Source organism: Zosterops lateralis (assembly GCF_965231275.1).
Source record: "Zosterops lateralis genome assembly, chromosome: Z".
NCBI lineage: Eukaryota > Metazoa > Chordata > Aves > Passeriformes > Zosteropidae > Zosterops > Zosterops lateralis.
In genome coordinates, this window is record NC_139800.1 from 9,895,714 (window position 1) to 9,917,866 (window position 22,153).

Here is a 22,153-nt window from a genome sequence, read left to right on the forward strand (position 1 = left end):
AGTGGAAAGCTAAAAAAAAAAAAAAAAAAAAAGCCAGAGATTCAAATCCTTTTCAAACCAAAGTGCAATATGCAACCACAGAACAAAATGTTGTGAAGAACTTGTGGAATTTCAGTTTTACTTTGACAAATAGATAATAAAGTAATAATCTGAGAGCACTGACAATATGTAACCTCTCCTATTTTTGAAAAGTGTAGAATGAAATTGCTCAGAAAAGAATGTTCTGACACCATTGTTAATGCTTTTTCTTTTTGTACCTACTGAAAACCCCCTTTGTTGTTGCAGCTGTATTTTAACTGAATAATATTAATGTTTTAATTTGGCTTTTTAAGGCTGTGCGTGTTAAGTTTTCATTTATTCTCAAGTCAGATTGGATTGTATGAGGACAAGGTTTTCCTTAAGAATTTCCCTAGGTGCTTTACCTAGGTTATCTAAAGACATCAGGACATCATTTAGTGGCTTAAAAGTTTAAGTAGAATTTTGATGTTTAAATATTTAGTAGGATTAAAGAAACTCTCACATCAAAAGAGTGCATTTTCACTTTGTCTACATCTTCCATCTCCTACTCCCTCCCCTTCACCCACGGTTGCCTAAATTGCTTCTCAATTTAATTGAGAATGACTTTCAAACCCTGAAAAAAAATTTAAAAATTAAAGCCGATTTAAAATATTTCAGTTGAAAAAGGACCCTGTCAACGTTTTCTCATCAGGTTTCTCGCCAAAAAGTGTCTGGGATTGACTTCACTTGGCCGTGTTAGAGCATCTCTGGAAATGGTTTCCCCAAGAGCCCACATCCCCTGTGGCTTTGAAAAGCTAATTTCAAGATAATCTAATTAGGCTAATGACTTGTCCACCAGCATGCAAGAAAGCTGGGCAGAATTTCCCTGCCTCTCAGACTTGCATTTCTTTTTTAAATATTTATTTATTTATTTATTTATTTATTATCAGGCTGATGCTAAACAGCAAGAAGCACAAACTTTGATTTCATGGAGGGAAAACACTCTTTAAAGAGGTAGTTGCTTAGAAGCCAACCATGGCATGCATTTAAGGAGACATTAAAAAGAAAAATAGGTGTTGATTGTGAAGCTGTAATGTATAGTTATATATCGATTACATTTCACCTGCGTCTCAACATCATTAAGTTTTCATTCAATAGGACACAGATCTTGTAAATGTTAGTGGTTGATCCAAGAGGCATGAAAGGGTGCAGCTCTGATGTACTAATCCAGCTAATCTCTGTGCTTTGATCATTTACAGAGGGGATCAAGCCTAGGGGCAAAGAAATGCAGTCTCGCCCCCTCCTAAAAAGGAACTGGCTGGAATCTGCCCTAATGTTTTGAAGCCGTAAATTCAACTTGAAGTGCTGACTGAGAGAAGATGAATCCTGAGGGTGTGCAAAATTCTGTGAACCTCATCTCAAGTTTGATTAAGTTAGAATCAATTAATTGCTGTTAAGCAATTACTTGTTTTGGGCTTTTTTTGTATTTACTAAGCTTGTAAGGCGGAGTTACAGAGCAGAATGGAAGATCTCATATCACTAAAAAACCTGAGCTACAAGATAGTAGAAAACCTGTTAGGGAGTTGTGTGTGTGGGGTTGTGTTTTTGCTTTTTTTTTAATGACAGATTCTTCCTAGGTTTGTGATTGTTAGTTCTACTTACTGGATAATAACTGATTTGCTTACTATGTGCCAATCTGACACTCTTCTGTTTAAGATTGTTCTCAGTGATACACATCTCATTTCACTTTCGGACACAGCCCTTCCCCTCCTATCGGACTGAACTACAACCTGCAACGTTTCGTTTTGTTTGGGGATTTTTTTTTCAGTCATTTTTACCGCTTCTTTTTGTTGCTGTGGCTGTTGTCATTGTCGCGAGAGGACAGTCGTTCACCTGGTGTGCTGTACCGAAATTCGCCCGTCGGGAGGGCCGGGGAGCGATGCTGCCGTTCTGCGGGGATCCGAGCGGGCGGGCAGGGAACTGGGCCGAGGGCATGAATCATCACCAGCTGGGCTTCCATCGCTCCCTACGGCACTAATCAGCGGCTGAGCGAGAGCTCTGCCGGGGTATAGAGGGGTTCTTCCCGCGACGCACAGGAGCGCAGCTGCCTCCTGCTCCCCCGTCCCCGCACGGCCGGTGCCGCTCCCCGGGCACCCCCGCCGGGCATGGCCGGGCAGGGGAAGGGTCGACCCGACCTGTCCCATCTATCCCATCTCATCCCATCCCGTCCCGTCCCATCCCATCCCATCCCGTCCCGTCCCGTCCCGTCCCGTCCCGGCGGTGCCCGGCCGAGCCCCGCGCCCTCGGGCGGCCAGCGCTGCCTGCAGGTGGCGATCGGCCCCTCCAGCGCCGCCCGCTCGCCTCTCCCGGCCCCGGGCAGCGGCAGTGCCTGCTCGCAGGGTGCCTGCCCACGGAACGCCCGCTGACAGAATTCCTGCCCTCCCGCCTGCCCTCCATCCCCACGCTGGTCCTCAGGGGCAGCCCGAGCCGGCGCTGCCGGGCGAGGAGCGAATTGTAAAGGGCGGGGGGTAGGAGGGGCACCCCAGGAGAATTTATGCGCGGGGTCCCTCCCCACGGGAGGGGGCGAAGGGGAACGGCATCTGCCCCCACCCGACCATGGCGACCCAGCGAGACCCACCCGGGGCGGGGAGGAGGGGGGTGGAAGGGGGGGGGGGAGGAGCGAGAGTAAGGAGGGAGAGAGGGAGGGGAGGGGGAAAGCCTGGGGAGCGCGGAGCGGCAGAGCAGGGGCGACCGGCGCGGGAGAGCGGCAGAGCGAGGGGCAGAATCTCGGCGGGCGGCGGCAGCAGGGCCGCCCCCACCGCGCGGGGCTGCGCGCTGGGCAGAGGCGGCGGGGATGGGCGGGCGCGGGGCGGCTCCGCCAGCCGCCGTCCTCCGAGCTCCGGCCGCCTCCCGCCGCGCTATATAGGGGAGGGAGGGGTGGTGGAGCGGGGGGTGCCCGGCGTGGCCAAACCGCACGGGGCGCCTATGCCTCCTGCCAGGGGAGCGCACAAGTGACCGGCATCTCTTCCCATGTCTGTCTCCTGAAGCGACCCCCCCCACCCCCCGCCCGGCATGGATGTGGCCAACAACACTACCTCCCCAGCGCGCTCCCCCGAGGGGACGAGCGGCCCCGGCCTCGCCGAGGTGAACCTGGGCTACCAGGTCCTCACCTCCCTGCTGCTGGGCACGCTTATCCTGTGCGCCGTGAGCGGCAACGCCTGCGTGATCGCGGCCATCGCCCTGGAGCGCTCCCTGCAAACCGTGGCCAACTATTTGATCGGCTCGCTGGCCGTCACCGACCTCATGGTGTCCGTGCTGGTGCTGCCCATGGCGGCCCTCTACCAGGTGCTGAACAAGTGGACGCTGGGGCAGGTCACCTGCGACATCTTCATCTCGCTGGACGTGCTTTGCTGCACCTCTTCCATCCTGCACCTGTGCGCCATCGCCTTGGACAGGTACTGGGCCATCACGGACCCCATTGACTATGTCAACAAGCGAACTCCCCGGCGGGCGGCCGTGCTCATCAGCCTGACCTGGCTCATCGGCTTCTTGATATCCATCCCGCCCATGCTGGGCTGGAGGACGCCGGAGGACCGCTCCAACCCCGACGCCTGCACCATCAGCAAGGACCACGGGTACACCATCTACTCCACCTTCGGCGCCTTCTACATCCCGCTTCTTCTCATGCTGGTGCTCTACGGTCGCATCTTCAAGGCGGCGCGCTTTAGGATCCGCAAGACAGTGAAGAAAGCAGAGAAGAAAAAAATCGCCGACACCTGCCTCACTCTCTCTCCGGCCACCGTGAAAAAAGGCAACGGGGAGCCCGGCAAGAGCTGGCGGCGGACTGTGGAGCCCAAGCCCGGCGCTTGTGTCAACGGCGCGGTGCGGCAGGGCCAGGACGGGACCGCCCTGGAGATCATCGAGGTCCAGCACTGCAACAGTTCCTCCAAGACTCACCTGCCGCTGCCGAGCGAGGCGTGCGGCTCCCCACCGCCGCCCTCTTTCGAGAGGCGCAACGAGAAGAACACGGAAGCCAAACGGAGAATGGCTCTGTCCCGGGAGAGGAAGACTGTCAAGACCCTGGGCATCATTATGGGCACCTTTATCCTCTGCTGGCTGCCGTTCTTCATCGTGGCCCTGGTCCTGCCCTTTTGTGACAGTAAGTGCTACATGCCCGAGTGGCTGGGGGCAGTCATCAACTGGCTGGGCTACTCCAACTCCCTCCTCAACCCCATTATCTATGCCTATTTCAACAAAGACTTCCAAAGTGCTTTTAAGAAAATTATCAAGTGCAAATTTTGCCGGCAGTGAAGCCCACCACTCCGGGACGGGGCGAATGGGGTCCTGTTACTTCTTCCTGCACCCGCCTGCCCCCGGCCGCAGCGCGCCCCCGCCCCGTCCCCGCACGGCGCCGTCCCCAGGGCGGGGGGCTCCGGCGTCCTTCGCTTTTGCGCCCGCCGGGAAAGCCCTGCGGGTCACGGCAGGGCTCCGCTGGGACCGGCGGGGCACGCCCGGCCCTGGAGGGCTCCGCGGCCGCCCTCGTCCCTCCCGGCCTCCGCCGCCGGGCGCCGGCGCTCCCGCCTCCCTCCCACTCTCCATCATTCTGGGTAGACTTAGGGTTTGCAGGTCGTTGCTTGTGGTGGCTGTAAACCACAGCGTCTGCCCGAGTAGCATCGGTGTTAAAACAAAACCACCCTATGCAGGAAACCACCGTGTCGGGGATTATTCTTGGATTTACGAGGCGACGGCAGCGGGCTGAGTCCCACCTCGGTCTGGCGGTGTCAGTGCGGAGGCTGAAGGCGACTCCTCGAGCGGAGTAAAGGAGCTTTTGGGCGCGTTGCTTCCTTGTTTGCGAAACCCTCAAGTGGATGTTCTTGGGGGAAAACCACCCGTGTTTGGTAATATTGCAAAGTACTTGCAGCAGCGTCCCCGTTTGCGTTACGTGTGCCTGACAGCTCTCCTGGTCTGCCAGGACCTGCCAGGTCACCGGGGTTCCCTTTGTTAAAACATGGGGAAACGATGGGACTTAAAACCCCAACCGCACGCCTCATTATATATGGAGATTTATGGGGATTCTTTTTTTTAAATGCCTTTGACCGAGTGTTTCCCAGCAAGGAAAGGCTTGGCGCCGTGCGACTGTCCCTGGGTACACCGCGCACGCAACGGCACAGGGAGTTAAAGCAGCCTGAGAAGTAGCGATTCTTTCTTTTTTTTTTTTTTTTTTTTTTTTTTTTTTTTTTTTTTTTTTCTTTCTCTTCCTTAAGCCGCCTGAAAGTTTCTCCTGAGGGGTTGCGGCTGCTTTGGAGGTAGTCAGCTGCGGCACGTTTTACTCGGGAGAAAAGAAAAAAAAAAAAAAAAAAGGAAAAAAAAAAAAAAAGGAGAAAAAAAAAAAAGAGAGAAAGAAAGACAAAAAAAAAAAAATCCAACAAAACGATCCAAACCGATCAACCAAAACATTGCCATGTGCTCCGTGGCAGCAGGGGAGGGGCCGAGAGCATCAGCCAGCGGCAGTCGCAGGTGGGGAAAACAGCATCTCGCGGCAGGCTGGGAAGGGACAGGGTCTCTCCTCCGCCGGGCGAGCCCCGGCGGGGGGTAAGCACGACCTTCCCCGCAATCTGAGAGCCACGGCCAGGAGCAGGCAGTGTCCTGAGGGTCCCCGGGGTGGATCTTCAAGCCTCCGCCTGCAAAGAGTCCCCTCTCTGTGGCTAGCCCAGCTGCTCGGCCCCGGGAAACACGGTGTGCTTCCCCTTCCCCCCCGGCCCGGGGTTGGGGCAGGACTGCGTCGCCCGTCGCAAAGCCCCTCTGCCCGTCCTGCCCCTCCCCTGCCCTGCCCTGCCCCTGCCTCTCCCCCCGGCTGCCCCCGGGGCTGTTTTCGGCCCGGGGAGGAGGGAAAGGCACCGGGCTGGTACCGGCACCGGGCCGGCTGAAGCTTACCCCTGCGACCGGTCGCCTGGAATGAATGCTTGACCAAATATATATATATATATATAATCTATTTTTTCCTGTTTATTTTTGTGTAATCCGTGTTGCTTGTAAGTTAAAGGGAATGTGAAATATGTGCGTCACGTGAATGTAAGTGTCCAGTAATTTCTGAACTTCAACCGCTTACATTAAACGAAAACAGTGCTTTTGACAACCTCTGATATGTAGCTGGTTTTCTGAAGCTCTTACTTGGCCTCATTTTCGCAATTAAAGTGATCTTTGATCTTACCTGTTCTTTGATCACTCCTAACCACACGTGTCCTAGATGTTCTCTGAGTGTCGGAGTGTCAGAGGAGTCAGCCCAGAGCGATTAGGGAGAGGAAACTTCTCCTGGGTGCTCAGGTGCCCGGAGACTTGGGGACACCAAAGGGGACGGGAGGGCCGGTTAGAGCGGGGGGTGTGGGGGGATTGCTGCTGTGCCCAGCACAGGAGGGTCTGCTCCTCTCGGTGCCTCCTTCCTCGAATCCTGCCCACTCCTGCACGTTTTGCCTTTCCCCAAATAACTTCATTTTTTTTTTCTTTGTGAACCTTCCTGTACCATGCACGGCGATGGTCTCAGCTGGGGCAGCTCCGATCCCACAGGACGGACGCGCGGGGTCCCCCCTGCTCTGCGGGCTCCTGATTTAGAGGTGGGACAGGACGGGACGGGGCCACTAGACTTCGCCGAGAGCCCCAGGACCTGGCAGCAGGGCACACACCCCGAGCCGCATCAGACAGAGCGGTGCCCCTTCTGTGCTCGCTGTATCCGCTTGCCCCTGCAGCGCTGCAGGGCTGCGGATGGCGGGGTACCGGGGCACCCCCGACATACCGCGGGCCGTCTTTCCCCACTCCCGGAGCCTGGAAGTGCAACTCCCTCCGGCTGGGAGCAGCAGGCGGGACGCGCGGGTCCCGTCCCCCTGTGGCGCGGTCTCGGGGCGCTCCCTCCGAGGGGGGGACACTGCGGAGCGGCCCCGCAGCCCCGCCACCTCCCCGGGCACGGGGCACCGCCAGCTCCCGCCTCGGCCGCTCTCCGGACCGTGCCACGGCCACACGGGCGGACCCCGGGGACTCCAGAGCCGCCCCGGTGCCGTGGGCAGCTCCAGAGCATCCCCCTCCTTCTTCCCGACCTCGCGGCGCTGCGCCAGCCACGGTGGAAGAACCAGCCCAGAACTCCGTGGGACTGGTTTCCCTGAAAAGTTTCTTACTCCTTCTGTTGCCTTTTTTTTTTTTTTTTTTTCTTTTCTTTTCTTTTTTTTTTTTTTTTCTTTTTTCCTTTCTTTGCAATAAATTCTGTAAGGTGGAGAAAACAACACACTTTTTAAAAAATAGAACTTTTTGTTTCTGTACTGTGATTTTAAAATTCTTAATTTGATTTCCACTACAATTTAAGAGAACTTGAACGAAATCAAATCCCCAAAAAACTCTCTTTTTTAGGAGAGAATTCAATTTTGCATTAAATCAATATTTGTGGTCAGCTGTGGTATTTTATTTGGTCCACTAACAAGAGACATCCTCTCACTTTAGACAGGTTAATTTCAGTTTTAAGGGTCCTATGCACGTTCAAGCAATGAATAAAGAAAAATCCAAATTGCAAGCAAAATATTTTATGTTTTAAACAGAGCCACAGAAAACTGAATTCTAACAACTTCAGTCAATTGTGAATATCAAAGATGAATACAGATATAAAGGCTTTAACCTTATCTTCCTTTAAAAATGCCTCTTTAGACTGCTGTAAAACAAGAAGAGAGTTTCATAACTACATTTTCTCTGCTCTTTGGATCCAGTTGAGGCTAAATTTGGGACTGAATCACACATGAGACAAGAAGTGCTGGCAGAGCAATTAAAGTGTACTTACACTGGCCAAGAGTGTTTATGGTTGGGACTAGAGGGATGAACAACATATGAATAAGTGAAAGATGTAGGCATAAGGTGGTTTTGTCCAAACTGCAAAATAGATTTTGAGACCATTGAATTTAATCTGTTTAAATAGAAATTTTCAACATAAAATTCTTGGTACATCCTTCTTTGCCCTCTCAGTCCCATCCTGACAGGAACATGCTGTATGTCTGGTAAAAGCAACAAGACCCCTTAAACCAATGTTGCTAAATATCCTCATGGTAAAAAAATCTGATCTCTAGAATCTGCAGTTTCAAACATTTTTCATTACAACATAGTGAATCTTGCACTAAAACACATAGAGAAGTGATTCATCCCCAGAAGGAAGAAACAAAATGATGATGCAAGTGAATTTCTGTTTCATAGCTGCCCAGTTTTAACAGAGATTCATTTTTAATAGTAGAGGTGACTATGACCCCTTTATATGTGGCTGGAGAAAACCTAAAATGGACATAATGTAGCGTGCAAACAGTCCTGTTGTGTTCTGCAAAATCTAGAAATGATCATGTGCCTCAGAGTTTTGGGAACTACAGTTCCTTCTGTATTTTTGGATATCAGTCCAAGTCTCCCTATTTGGATATATGCTGTTATGAGCCTCAGCTTACCTTGCTCCCACAGCTGAGCTTGTGTGGCCTCTGAGTAACCAGACTTCTGGGGCAATTCTACACTATGAAATATCTTCTGTTGGACTGCAGGCAAAAAATTCTTGGTAAATAATCCTTTCCACAGCGAGAATGTACTCTAAACTATATAATGTAACAAGGTAGTTTCTTGACTTGGGCAGTGAGTGCAGAAGATTCACTTACCTGTCTTGACTAAACAGTGCTCAAGCACACACAGAACTCTACTTACATGTGGCCACAAGTTCCAGCCTTGCAAATGTCTGTGCCAAGTTAGTTTGGCAGGCTGTCAGTCCTGTCCACAAGAGTGAAGATGAGGGACAGGAAACAGATGGATTTTAAAATGGTTTAAAAATTACTAAACCTGAAAAAATTTTGGTAGGGCATGAAAAACCCAACTCAACCCAAACCCAGAACCCTACAAATACAACTCCTCTTCCCCCACAAAAATCAGAGGCACGCGGCCAACCAGAAAGTTTCTGAAAGCTTCACAGAACTGTTTAATACAGTGTGTTCTTTCTTAAAAACCCCTAAAACTTTTCTTGGAAAAAAACCAAACTGGAAGAAATTGAAAAAGGTGCAAGGCTCATGTTGAAAATGCTAACCAACACAAGCAGAGGTCAGTATTTCCTCTTATTGTAATAATGTCTTTTTTTATTGTTTGCACCAAAAGGCACTTGAAGGCATCTTTGCTATTAAACAGAGTAAATATAATCCTTTCAAACTGACTTTCACATTTTAGAGCTGTTTATGCCCACTGCTGAGCCATAGCTTATGTACACACAGGAGCAATGAGAATGATGTAAGATAAAGGTGGTGTCTGTGGCCTATTTAAACTTGTCCTTTGTTTCTACCTCTTGGCATCCCCACTGAGGTTGGTTTGGTGGGCAGACATAGGTCTAATGGATTTGGTACAGACTGCGCTGAAGTGAGCATCATACAGAATATGCTATACCATTTCAGGCATATCCTCACTAGTCAATGCCATGTGTAATCCAATCTTTAAAGTGAAATCTGCTTGGTAAGGCAAAGTTGACTTATACTGTAGTCCTTTTTTTTTTTTTTTTTTTAAGTGCTTCAGAGAGAAAATGTCCTTCTTCAGTTTGATATCAAAATGTGTGGCTATGATTTTAAACTACCCAGTGCCAAAAGATACATAAATATACATATTTATTTATACAAAATATTTACAATGGTCCACTGCTTGAACTGCTATGGTCCAAGCACAAATTTTTAAACAAAAGTGAGTTGTGAAATATGGGGAAAGCTATTAAACTTTACATGTAAATAGTATGTCTTTGGAGTCAAGATCTCAGTAGATGACAATTTCTGGTTGGCCTTTGGAAGAATGCTTCCAGGTGAAGTCAAGGTGGTTTGGATTGGAAGACATCCAAACCAATCAAAACAGCACTTGGACCACACTCAGAGGTGCTTGCTGTTCTCAAGTTCGGATGGTTTGCTTTAACCAGACCTGTCTCAGGCAGAGATTGTGGCATAGTCACATCCCACACAGACAAAATACTTGTCAGGGTGTTGCCTCCAAATTGATGGCATTCAGTTGCCATCATCTTGCAGCCTCTTTGCCTCTTTGTCTACCCAGAAATGGTGAAAACATGGGAGAAGTCAAGGTAAAAGCCCTGCGGGAGGGAACTGCTAGTGATAGTCTTTGGGACTTGCTCTAGAGGAGTTTTTTTTTTTTTTTTCTTAATTTCAGTGTCCGAAAGGCAAGAAAGAAGCAGTCAGACACTGAAAGCATTCAGGACAGAGGATCAGCTCAGCTTGTTTTCATGGAGGAGGCTTGGTACTGAAACATATTTTCAGAGATTTATGCTCCTGAAAGGAAGACAGCTGCTCTCTCACATTGGGCAGATGATTATAAACCTCAGGCCAGGCTAGCACTGAGCCAGAGAGGGTCTGATCTGGTGAAAGTGCCCATTGAAAATTGCCCTCAGCACATTTTGCTCTTTGTCTTTTCTGTACCCAGTGCTTAGAGCCACTGCCAGCTTTGTGCCATCCAGTAGCTCTTTTCCATCTGTTTTTGAATGCTCATCTACTGTCTATCTCTCAGGCCCAAGAAACAGACAAAAAAAAAGTCAGGAAATTCATTGGATCAAGCCTTTCCATTGAAGAATACTATTGTCTTCAGAAGAATTGCAGAAGATATGAATTCAGTTTATTATTTCTTGAGCCAGCTGATATGCTACCTTATTGTGATGTAGTTAAGTGCACATGGATTTAATTAAAATACCATAGATGTCAAAGAGGCAATTTCCCCCCTGTACTTCAATTACAGACAATTTTGTGAAAGTCCTTGAGCCAGTTGCCTGAAAATGTAATTTTGAGTAGCCCTGAGGATTTATTTCCCCCTTTCCCATTCATAAGTCAGTCAATTTCTCAAAACTGCTGAGCAAAAGTTTTCTAGATCTTCAAACGACTACCATTGAATTGCTGTGAGATCTGCCTTTGAAGCCTATTATCATCTGCAGTTCCATAGAATTTTTTAAAAAATCAGATTTTCACAGATTTCTTGCCTGGCTTCACCAAGGGAGACAGAAAGGATCAATCATTCTTTCTCTCTCTCTCTCTCTCTCTCTCTCTCTCTCTTTCTTTCTCTCTTTCTCTCCATCAACCCCCTTACTAATAGTAAAAAGTGGTTTTGTTAGAAGGGATAGGCAAAAGAATCCTTCCTGATGGAATTCAAGTATGTGGAATGTTTTTGAGCATACTGCAAATTTTCACAGCATCACAACAGAATGTGATTTGTTGTAAAAGGTTACTGTAGCAATATAAAATGAGTATTTGAGTTATTGAAATGAAAGACAAGTAACGTCTAGTCTTACCTAGATTTAGTCTTTTCCTTCATGAGCCATTCAATGGAGAAAAATATTTCAAGCAATACAAAGTAGCAGCCATATTTAATGACTTATGACACAGATACAGTTTATGTCCTGTAACACATTGTTAATATTGACATTATGAAATTATGTAAAAATAGCCACAGAAAACTGCATCACTCCCACTGAATGATATTTGCATATCTGAATATTTAATTTGACAGTATTTATGAAGAAATATGCAAATAGTAAATGAATAAATAACGTGTAATTGAAGTATTTTGTAAATAAAATGTTTTCTATTTACGTCCAATATCCAAATCAGTCTACTGGTGCCCTAGGAAACTTTATTGAGCAGCTGAAGACAAAGGTGATGCTAACTTGCTAATAGAATAAAGTAGCAGTGGGTTATGAAGTAATCATAAATGCACCAGCATGGCAATAAGCTGAGAACTTTAACAGTCTTCTGATATGTCACATAGACTACATTTATTTTTCTCTAATACCTGAAGTTGAAGTCATGAGTTGCTTCTTTGATTTGGAAACATTCTGATTTTCAGCATCTGTATTTTCCTAGAAAAGTGAAAAGCAAAGGATAGTGGCATATACCTTGGAAGAAGAAATAATTACATTTCATTCAAAGAACTTCCTCCAGATTTTGACCAAAAAAAGAGAGGAAAAAGAGAATGTTATTTCATTCATTATTCAATCAACTTTTACTGGTGGTGTTTCAACAAGTATGGATGGTTGCAATAAGCATTCTCCTTGAGTGAGAACTTCTTTTTTATGAAGCAATTGACTTTTTCTTTTATTTTCTGGGTGGATTTTAGGGCTTATGGTATGCATAAGATAAGTAGCAGTAGCAGTAAAGTGAAATAATGTAACACAGAATAGATTACAATAGAGAGCAAAATAATTCACACATAAATTCCAGCAGTCTTTACAGGCAGTATGAAGATTTGCATATTTTTCCTTTTGTTGTCCTTGTGTAATGTACTTGCAGAATTTTACCAATTCGCTCTTGAAACATAAACTAGCCTGGTAAATCTACAGTTTTAGAGTCAAATACTATGGTAATTCTGAGAGGCTACTGGGTTTTGGCATCACAGTTTCTCAATAGGGACAGTATCTGCTGTAAAGAAAATTTGTCAGTAGGACTGTAGAGTATATCCATAGCACACACTGCACTTCTGGAAGTCATTCCAAAGGGGAGTGCACACAAAGTGCCAGACCCTCCAAATGAGATAATCTTGTCTTTGTCAAATCCCAAAGAATTGAGGAGTTTGTATATGCTAAATACAACCAGAAAATAAGATCTATTCAGGTTAAAATACTGGTATGACAGCTGAAGCACCCCTGATGTGAATACTGCAAAGGTCACTATTAGGGTCCACTTACTCTTTGCCTTTAAGTAGAAGATGGAGAGAGAAAACAAAATCTTTCTCCTTCCTTGCTACTTCATCCTCCTTTTCCTGAGGAAGCAGGTAAAAAAAGCAAAAAGGGATCATGCCCGAGAAAGCCTAAATTCAGAATCTAAAAACAGTTACTTCTAATGTATATTGAAATTGTGATTTGAAATTTTTAAAAAATGCATTTAATGCAGATATTTTAAAAAAATACATTACTTTAAAAGGGGTTAGTTCTAATTTAACAAGATCTAATCCAGAGAAGGTGGTGATTGGTCAAAGGTTAGACTGATGGATTTAGAGTTTTTTTCCAATCTTAATGATTCTGTGATTTTGTAATTGAGATATTACTTTGTGGTAGTACTTTAGACCCCTGTTGGTAAAGATGATTTGACTGTTCTGTGGCACTGCTTAGAAGCTCATCAGGAGACAGTCAGAAGGGCAAGAGATAGGCAGCAGATCCAGTAGGAAATGAATTTTGGCTTGAACTTGACTGAAAGCCTAAAGGACTGATAAAAAGAGTGCTGTTCCCCAAGCTTGAAGATATTCTTGTGATTGGAATCACAAGGCACAGCAAACAAGACTTATTTGATCCTTTGATGTCAGCAATGGTCAGGACAGTCCATGCAGCCTTCTCCTCTCCTATTTTACCACAGAATAAAAAAAATTGACAGGAATCTAAATCTTTTTATTTTTTCAGTGTGTACAAGAGAAGAATGCAGGAGAATATTAACAATTAATACCTGTCCTCAAACAGACATAAGTTTAATAAAAAAAAAACACCTATTGCAGCAGGGTGAAATTCAAATGTTAAAGAACCCAGGGATATAGTCAATCTCTGGAAAAAGGAATTAATTGCATGCAGCACAAGTGTCAGATGAAGAAAGCATCAGTTATCAGACACATCACTCAAACTGGCGTTTTAAAAAAACAGATAAGGTTGGATTTTTAAAAAACCATTTTGACAGTGTTCTTATATTATTGGTTTTATATGTTAAGTATATAATTTAATAATTTTTTTTAAATTATTAATAGTGTGCATGAAACAGGTCTCAGTAGTGATGCCTGAGGCAAAATTCCTGTGTCTCAGAAGAATTTTTGGTGAGAAATCTCAGGGGGGCAGATGGACCAGGATACTCTGGAAAAAAATTACAAAATTCTTTTCCCGTAGCAAAATGTTTCATCTTCACATTCATGGTCATCATGAGTGGCAGAAGATTTATAGTACAGGAAAGGAGGGAGGGAGGGAGGGGGGAGGAAGGAAGGAAGGAAGGAAGGAAGGAAGGAAGGAAGGAAGGAAGGAAGGAAGGAAGGAAGGAAGGAAGGAAGGAAGGAAGGAAGGAAGGAAGGAAGGAAGGAAGGAAGGAAGGAAGGAAGGAATTCTGGTGCAAAATGTTAGGAAACTAATAATTCAGATTAAATACTCAATCCAAGCAAGAGAGAGTCACATAGTTAACTAAGTGTCAGTTAAAGACCAGGAGCTGCCCACACTGAGCCAAGAGCCTGTGGCTCTTTAGGTTTCTCTCTTTCTACTTGTCAATCTCATCCTTTGTAAGTTCAGTTTTACACAGCTATTTCTACCAACACACAGGGACTATACCTCAATCACCGTGTAAAAAGCAAATATTGTAAAAAAGAATATGCGTTTCTCCTTACTTTGTATGTAATTCTCAGAGCTGTGATGTCTCAGTTTTTCATGACTGTGATATCCTGCAGTTTGGAATACATCCCTTAAGAGATGAAAGAGTTTTATCTGGAGATGGACCAGTAAGTATTTTCAAAAAAATAATAGAATCTCAGAATAGTTTGGGTTGGAAGGGGCCTTTAAAGGTCATCTAGTCCTACACCCCTGCCATGGGTGTTTCAGGGACAGTTTCAGGTGGATCACTTTGTTCAGAGGTCCTTTAAACCTGACTTTATATGAGCTCCAGAGATTGGGCATCTATCACCTCTCTGGGCAACCTGCTCCAGTGTGTCAGAATTACAGAATAACAAAATTAACTATGTTGGAAAAGATATTTGAGGTCATCAAGTCCAACCTATGACCAAACACCACCTTATCAACAGAACCATGGCCCTGAGTGCCACATCCAGCCTTTTTTTAAACACCTCCAAGGGTGGTGACACCACCACCTCCCTGGACATCCCACTCCAATGCCCAATCTCTCTTCCTGTGAAGAGCTACTCCCTGATGTCCAACCTAAACCTCCCCTGGTGCAGCTTAAGACTGTGTCCTCTTGTTCTGTGCTGGTGCCTGGGAGAAGAGACCAACCCCCACCTGGCCACAGCCTCCTTTCTGACCCCTCTAGGGAGTGATCAGGTCACCCCTGAGCCTCCTTTTCTCCAGGAAAAACACCCCCAGCTCCCTCAGCTGCTCCTCGTGGGACTTGTGCTCTAGACCCCTCACCAGCTCCATTGCCCTTCTCTGGACATGCTCCAGCCCCTCAACATCCTCCCTATAAACTGAGGGGCCCCAAAATGAACACAGGATTCAAGGTGTGGCCTCAGCAGTGCCCAGCACAGGGGGACAATCCCTGCCCTGCTCCTGCTGCCCACACCATTGCTGATCCAGCCCAGGATGCCCTTGGCCTTCTTGGCCCCCTGGGCACACCCTGCCTCATGTTCAGTCACTGTCACCAGCACCCCCAGGTCCTTTCCAGCCACTCTGTCCCCAGCCTGCAGCACTGCAGGGGTTGCTGTGGCCAAAGTGCAGGACCTGGCACTTGGTCTTGTTAAACCTCACATTGTTGGACTCAGCCCATGATCCAGCCTGTCCACAGCCTGTGCCTCTGCAGAGCCCTCCTATCCTCCAGCAGATCAATATTTACACCCAATTTGATGTCATCTGCTAATTTTCTGTGGTGGTCTCCTCTTTGAAGATATTAAACAGGACTGGTTTCATCACCCTCATTGTAAAAAAATTCTTCCTTTTATCTAATCTGAATCTGATCACTTTTGTTTTAAAACCCTTATCCTATTGCAAGAGACCCTGTTAAACTGTCCTCACCTTTTTATAAGCCTCATCAAGTTCTGAAAACTCCACACAAAAGTCTTCCCAGAGCCTTCTCTTCACCAGGCTGAACAATCCCAACTCCATTTATCTTCACAGGAGAGGTACTCTGTCCCTCTGAGCATCTTTGTGGTTTTCCTCCAGATCCACTGTAACAGGTCCATATGTTTCCTGTGCTAAGAACTCCAGAGCTGGATGCAGCTGAGGTTTCACCAGCACAGAGCAGAAGGGCAGAATCCCCTCCCTCACCTTGCTGGCCACGCAGCTTTGGATACAGCCCAGGGCATGTTTGGCTTTCTGGGTAGTGAGTGACTGTCACCAGGTCGTGTGTAGTTTTTAAACAACCAGTTCCCCCAGGTCTTTCTTGGCAGGGCTTGTCTCAATCCTTCCATCTCCCAGCCTGTAATGATACTGGGGTTTGCTCCAACCCAACTCCTTCACCTTGCATTTGGTCTTGTTCAACCTCCTTATGTTCATATATTCTTGCTTCTTGATGGCTCAGGACAGCCTCCATCACTCTGGATGTCAACCTATTCCTCAGGCTTGTCAACAGCATCACTCAGCTTGGTGCCATGTACAAACTTGAAGAATGAAGGCTTATGGCTGCAAGACTTGGCAGACAAGCAGTCAGACCACATTAACTCAGATGGGGTTAATATAAGTTTGGCCTGGCTATCTGTGTGCCAGCAGATGCAGACTCTGACGGATGTGCTGTGCTCTCCTCTTTGCAGTGTTACATTTTAGTACAAAATGGCTGTGTCTGTAAGTTGTACAAGATTCTAAAGGAGGTATCTGAAAAAGAAAGAACCAAGGGAAATATTTTCCCACCTGGAATGGCAGCTGAATACAGAGCTCTTTAGGCTGTGTTTTATCATTTGTTTGCCTGGCACCACATGCAAATAGCTCATTCACATTCCTCTGTCCAGATTTACTCTGATGTCTGTCAGCTGCATAATTCAAAGGTTTAACATTAATTTAAACCTCCATGTCCCACTCTTTAAAATTTTGGTGAGGCTGTTTACAGTTTGTTGAAACTGTTTTGCATGGAATTTGCAGTGCCATGCAACAAGGGTTTTTTTTGCAAACACTGTCCTATGCAGCTGGTATATGGCCCAACAGCACTTCCTCCAGGAATGCTTTGTCAAATCTGGGCTAGATAGAGGTGCATCAAAACTGCCCTCCTACACAAACCTAAGAGAAGTCAGTTAAAATGAGCTACTACATTGAAAGCTGGTTAGAGCCCAGATCTCTTCACACTTTACTACTGGCGGATTTGGAGTGGAGAGGTTGTTTCTAGAGAAGAAAGATATGGAAAAGGGACTTGCTGTTCTTGCTTTCCTTATGCACTTTCACACAGCACTTGAAGTGGAGATATGTGTATTATTGAGAAGCAAAGCTGAAATGGTTAGTGTGAACAAATTACTAAGAATTTTTCAGTTCTTTTTGTTCAGTTCACAAGCTGTTAATGAGTGTGCTTTATACTAACTTAACACCCACCTCTCCCTGCTGTTGGAGCATTGCCATTGGCTTTGGAAATGTGGCTTAGAGCATTGGGTAGTTTCTTTTACATGTTTGGTATGTGGGTGCTGACAAACAGTGACATTGTCCATCTTCCTTTCTTCACCTGTGGGTGCAGCTGACTGATTGCCAGTGTCACTTAGCATAGACTGTACTTCAGCATTGGAAGAGATTCTCTTTAACAATAGCAGAGGGGTGGCAGCAGTAGTTTGGCCATTTTGGATGATACAAATTTTCTCTGAACATTCTCATTAACAAGATCTTTTTAGCAATATGAAAAGAAAAGTAAATGAGAAAAGGCAACAAAACTTTCTCCTACTCTTAGTTTTTTTTTCCCATGGTACAGTTCAAGTACCCTCTGTGTGTGTGCCCAACCACTCCATCCCTTTCTCTCGGTGTTGTTGAAGGCTTTCACCAGCCTCTCCAGGCAGCCAGAATAAACTGTGCCATAATGAGGGCAGACCAAGAGAACAGACAGAGAGCAAGTAAACTCAGCAGCTCTATATTTAGCAGTCTGCCATTTAATGCATGCCTCTCACCCCAGCACTGAGCCTCTGTGGCAGGTTGGCAGGTGCAGTAAGAATTGAACAGAGCAAGCACCTGAGCATAACCTGTCAGAGTTACCTTTTGTCTGTGTGTCTGTGCTGCTCACCTTGTGAGTCTTTGACATCTACTGGAACTCCACAGCTTTTATCAATCAAAGGACTACCTAAGAATTTTTAAAAATCACTTGAGATGCTCTTACTACTTGGAAAAAAATCCACATATGTTTTTCCACTGGTCAAGCAATATTTTTAATTTTCAACCAAATATAAGCTGGCTTACTTTCAATTTTTTGTTACTTTTTGTCTTATCCAATTTTATTCCTATCCTATTCACAGGGAGGTTTGTGTGTTTTCATAACGTTCTACAGTTGTAGCATTTAATAATTTATGGCCTACTACAGATTCACTAGATTGATTGATAAATTGTAATTTACTAGATTGATTGATAAATTGTAAGGTTTTTTTCTGGTTGTGGTTTTTTGGTTGGTGTGTGGTTTCTTTTTTTTTTTTTTTTTTTTTTTTTTTTTTTTTTTTTTTGCTTTTGGTGCTCTTATGAATGTATTACTTTGGCTTTCAGAAATACATGGCCATCAGGATTAATGATTGAAATGTAATGGGATCTAATCTCCCTGTTGATTTCTGAATACAAAATACAGAGCTATTTTGCCTTGTTTCTCCTGAATGAACTTAACTGCTTTTTGCTATGAGCATTAGCTGGCAAAATGAAGCAATTCCTCTTATGTGAAAGAAAGTGTGGAACAAACGGGAAAATCAGTAGCATTTAATACAGGAGAATAAACTCATCTAGCAACATAGTTATAGTCTCTGATGTCACAGGAGATTATTGTTGGCTTGAAGACAATAAGCCTTATTTAATGATGCCAGGTTGTGTACAGTGTGGAAGCTTACTCACTTTGCATGATACAAATAGAATTGGCTATTGTCAGGAAAAAAATCTGACATAACTTAACCAGTACAAAGTATGTAATTCTTACAGTGCAGGTACATGGTGGTGACATGAACAAACAAATTAGTTTCATACACTGCAGCTGCTGTAAAATTTGTGACCAGGGTGATTCATGATTGTTAAAGGAACTGCTGAAGAAAAATGACCTTTTTTCACCTTTTTTTAAGCCTATTTCCATTTCAGAAGAACTTTGTGCAAAGACAGCAGTGCATGGACTTGTTGTTTGTGACCCCAGGCATCTGCTGGCTGCCCCCCAGCAACTGGTGATCCCTTGTGCATCTGCTTGGGTCAGAGGATGGACTTTTTTTTGGAAAGGCAGGTGGCCTTGGGAAGATCAGGGATTTTGCATGGCTTTCAACTGCTACATTGATATGCATTGCTGTAAGTCAACAAACATGAGAAGACAATATTAGAAATGTTGCAAACTGATTTAGAGATAGACATTTGTCTTGTCTTGGGTTGAGGTGGTTTATTCTCATACAATTTTGGTTTTGAATAGAAACAAAAATGAGCAGATGTTGTTCAGATGAGTTAGACTTCCCAGTAGTTGATTAGAAATGCTCAGGTCATTGCTCTAAGCCACATTAACCTGCTTGAAACAAAACAGCACTATAAATGGCCATTTACATCCACATCTGTTGTTTAGTCCTGCTAGCATTTGTATGTTCAGGTACCTCATCCAATATTAAAAAATCAGCAAATCATACATGAGTTCAGTGGGAGAACTAGGAACTTTTCCCCAGCCTTTGTGGCTCAGAAAGTGAAGAAATTTTCCACTTGAAGCTTTGTACCATAATTTTTCTCAGTATATACTGAAAACATGGCTTATGGAAGTAAAGCAAAGGTCTGCTATCTACATATCTGACATTTAAAAAAGATAAATAATTAATTTTAAAATCTCCTGTCTCAAATATTTTTGTTTACCTTTACTACTGCTTGTCTCCTTCAATATTTTCTATGGAATAATTAGGCTCGTGGTCTCATCCCTTTGCTTCTCCTTTTTCTCTTTCCACAAGAAGTCTGCAGGCCAACAGACCAAGTTAAAGAGAAGTTTTGCAAAGCATTTAACAGGAACTGTCTGACATAACCCCTGAGAAATACAGGCACATCTTTGGGCTCCAGCTGGGCATGCTTTGCACAGCCCAGCAGGAATGTGTTTTACTTTATACTCGTCATGGAATCACAGAATGGGTCAGGTTGGAAGGGACCACAGTGGGTCATCTGGTCCAACCTCCCTGCTCAAGCAGGGAGCACAGGATTGTGTCCAGGCAGTTCTTGAATATTTCCAGTGAGAGAGACTCCACAACCTCTCTGGGCAATCTGTTCTAGTGCACTCACCTGCATAGTAAAGAAGTTCCTCATGTTCAGGTGGAACTTTCTGTGCTCCAATTTTTGCCCATTTCCCCTCAAGATGACCTCATACACTTGCCTTCTCACTTTAACCAGCGACCTGGACTTCGTCAGTTTTAGCAGAAAGAAAGACTTTTGAACAACGCAGTAGATTTTAGCTATATTTTGGATATAAGTATCTAACACTGTTAATTATTTTTCTTTCCTGAATCTAAGGTTAGCTTCCTCCCCCTCCTCCCAGTGAATATATAAAAACTACAGATAATACAGAAAGAGATTGAAAATTCTTACTGGGCAAACAGTTGTAATGCTATGGCAGCATGTTCTGTGCTAGGTTTTGGCAAGCCAGCTATAAGCATAATTGTACCTGTAGGAGTGGGACTAGATAGAAGAAAATCTTAATTTAGGCTAGTGGCTTTCATTTGTTTATCTATAAAGAGTGGGACGTATGTATTATTAAATGGCCATAACTGACACCTCCAATTATACATGTCTTAAATGCTTATGGGTGCTTTAGTCATTTAGGAAAAATCTTAGCAATAGATGGATAATGAATCAGATAATAGATCTAAATACTTAGGTCATTTTGGTTTTGTTTTGAAAGGTTGAAATCAATGAGGGAAAGATTATGCCAAAAGGAAAAAAAAAGAGGCACTTTATGTTTAGTGCAAAGCTCATAAATATAAGGGCAATTTATGGTTAACAACCAGTGATTTCTAGAAGACTAAGAATATAATGCAGTAGGTTTTGAGATAAGACTTTAAAAATCAAGCAGAATAATGATACATGACCTCATTTTTCCTTTTTAAAATCAGTTTCTTAGCAATCTATATTCTGTTGCACAAATAGGATACCCAAAACCTTTTATTTGCTGACAAAAATGAAGAATCACTTAGAAAATTCAGAGAGGAGGTGAGGCTTTCGTGCCTCTTGAATATTGGGTAGGGATCCACGAGCGAAAGGATTTAAAATTAATTGGAGGGGGAACAAGAACAATTTTTTTAGATAGAAATATGTTCAAAGAGAAAAAAAAATCAACTCACCTTCTCAGAAATTATTCCACTAAGTGAGATCTTTCCAGAAAAAAAGGGGTTGAAGAGGAAGGGACATTTGGAAAGTTCTGTCTGCCATAAGGGGTTCACTTTTGATGGGTGCATACATTTCTCAAGCCTAGGATCAGTTATGAACTAGTTGAGAGTAAATGGATGGGACATTCAAAGTAATTCAATTAATTTCATTTTAAACCATGACCAAAATATAAAAAAGTATAAGTGCTAAAAATTGTTAAAATAATTTTTAATCTTCCAAATATATATTTCAGATTTTTATTTAAATAATATTAACAATTTTTGTAAAATAATCCTCCTAAACATTGATACTTCATATAATTTATGTGCAGTTTGATATCTAACAAGTGATCAAAATATTTTGCTTTTAAAATTAATCAACTTATTCTACAAGTAAAATTACATATGCCAACTAAGCACTTCCAGTCAATCCATGTTTCAAGATTTCAGATTGGAATATACACTTCCTCATCATCTTAGCCATGCAATATAGGAAAGAAGTATGCTGTATTTTCTTCTCTCAGCTCCTAGTAAGTTCTTAATTTTAAATGATCCATCCCTTGAAATGGACTTTAAATCAAATAAAATCTGCTTTGAACTTAATGTCCTTAAAACCTTAGGATTTAGCACTTCAACAATCCATGGCTGTAGGTTGTTTGCAAGAAATTTCCTTCAGTCTAGTGAGATTGAATTCTTCAAGCCTACTTTGATTATGTTTTTAATTAGATTTAGTAAGACGTAGGTGGTTTATTTCTCATAGTATCTGATCAATATTTTTAATTTAATCTATGAAAACAGTGCAGGAAGTGACATTTTCAATGCCAATGGGACACTGTTACTGGAATGTCTTACCAAAGTACTCAGCAGTTTAGTACTCAGTGGTTTATCTGGAACATAACATTAAAACTCTGTAAAAAAAATTCCTTTCTATTTTCAAGACAAAATAAGGTGATGAGAATCCTGCTATTCTAGTTACAAATGC

At 44.2% G+C, this 22,153-nt stretch overlaps 1 protein-coding gene across 1 annotated transcript; it reads left to right on the forward strand.

Annotated features, from left to right (window-relative positions):
- Positions 1-3,063: 3,063 nt before the first annotated feature.
- Positions 3,064-4,308, forward strand: HTR1A (5-hydroxytryptamine receptor 1A; the record flags this gene model as incomplete). Its single annotated transcript, XM_083884038.1, has 1 exon — positions 3,064-4,308. The coding sequence occupies exon 1, from the start codon at positions 3,070-3,072 to the stop codon at positions 4,306-4,308; it is 1,239 nt and encodes a 412-aa protein (XP_083740164.1). The 5' UTR covers positions 3,064-3,069.
- Between the last annotated feature and the right edge of the window lie 17,845 nt (positions 4,309-22,153).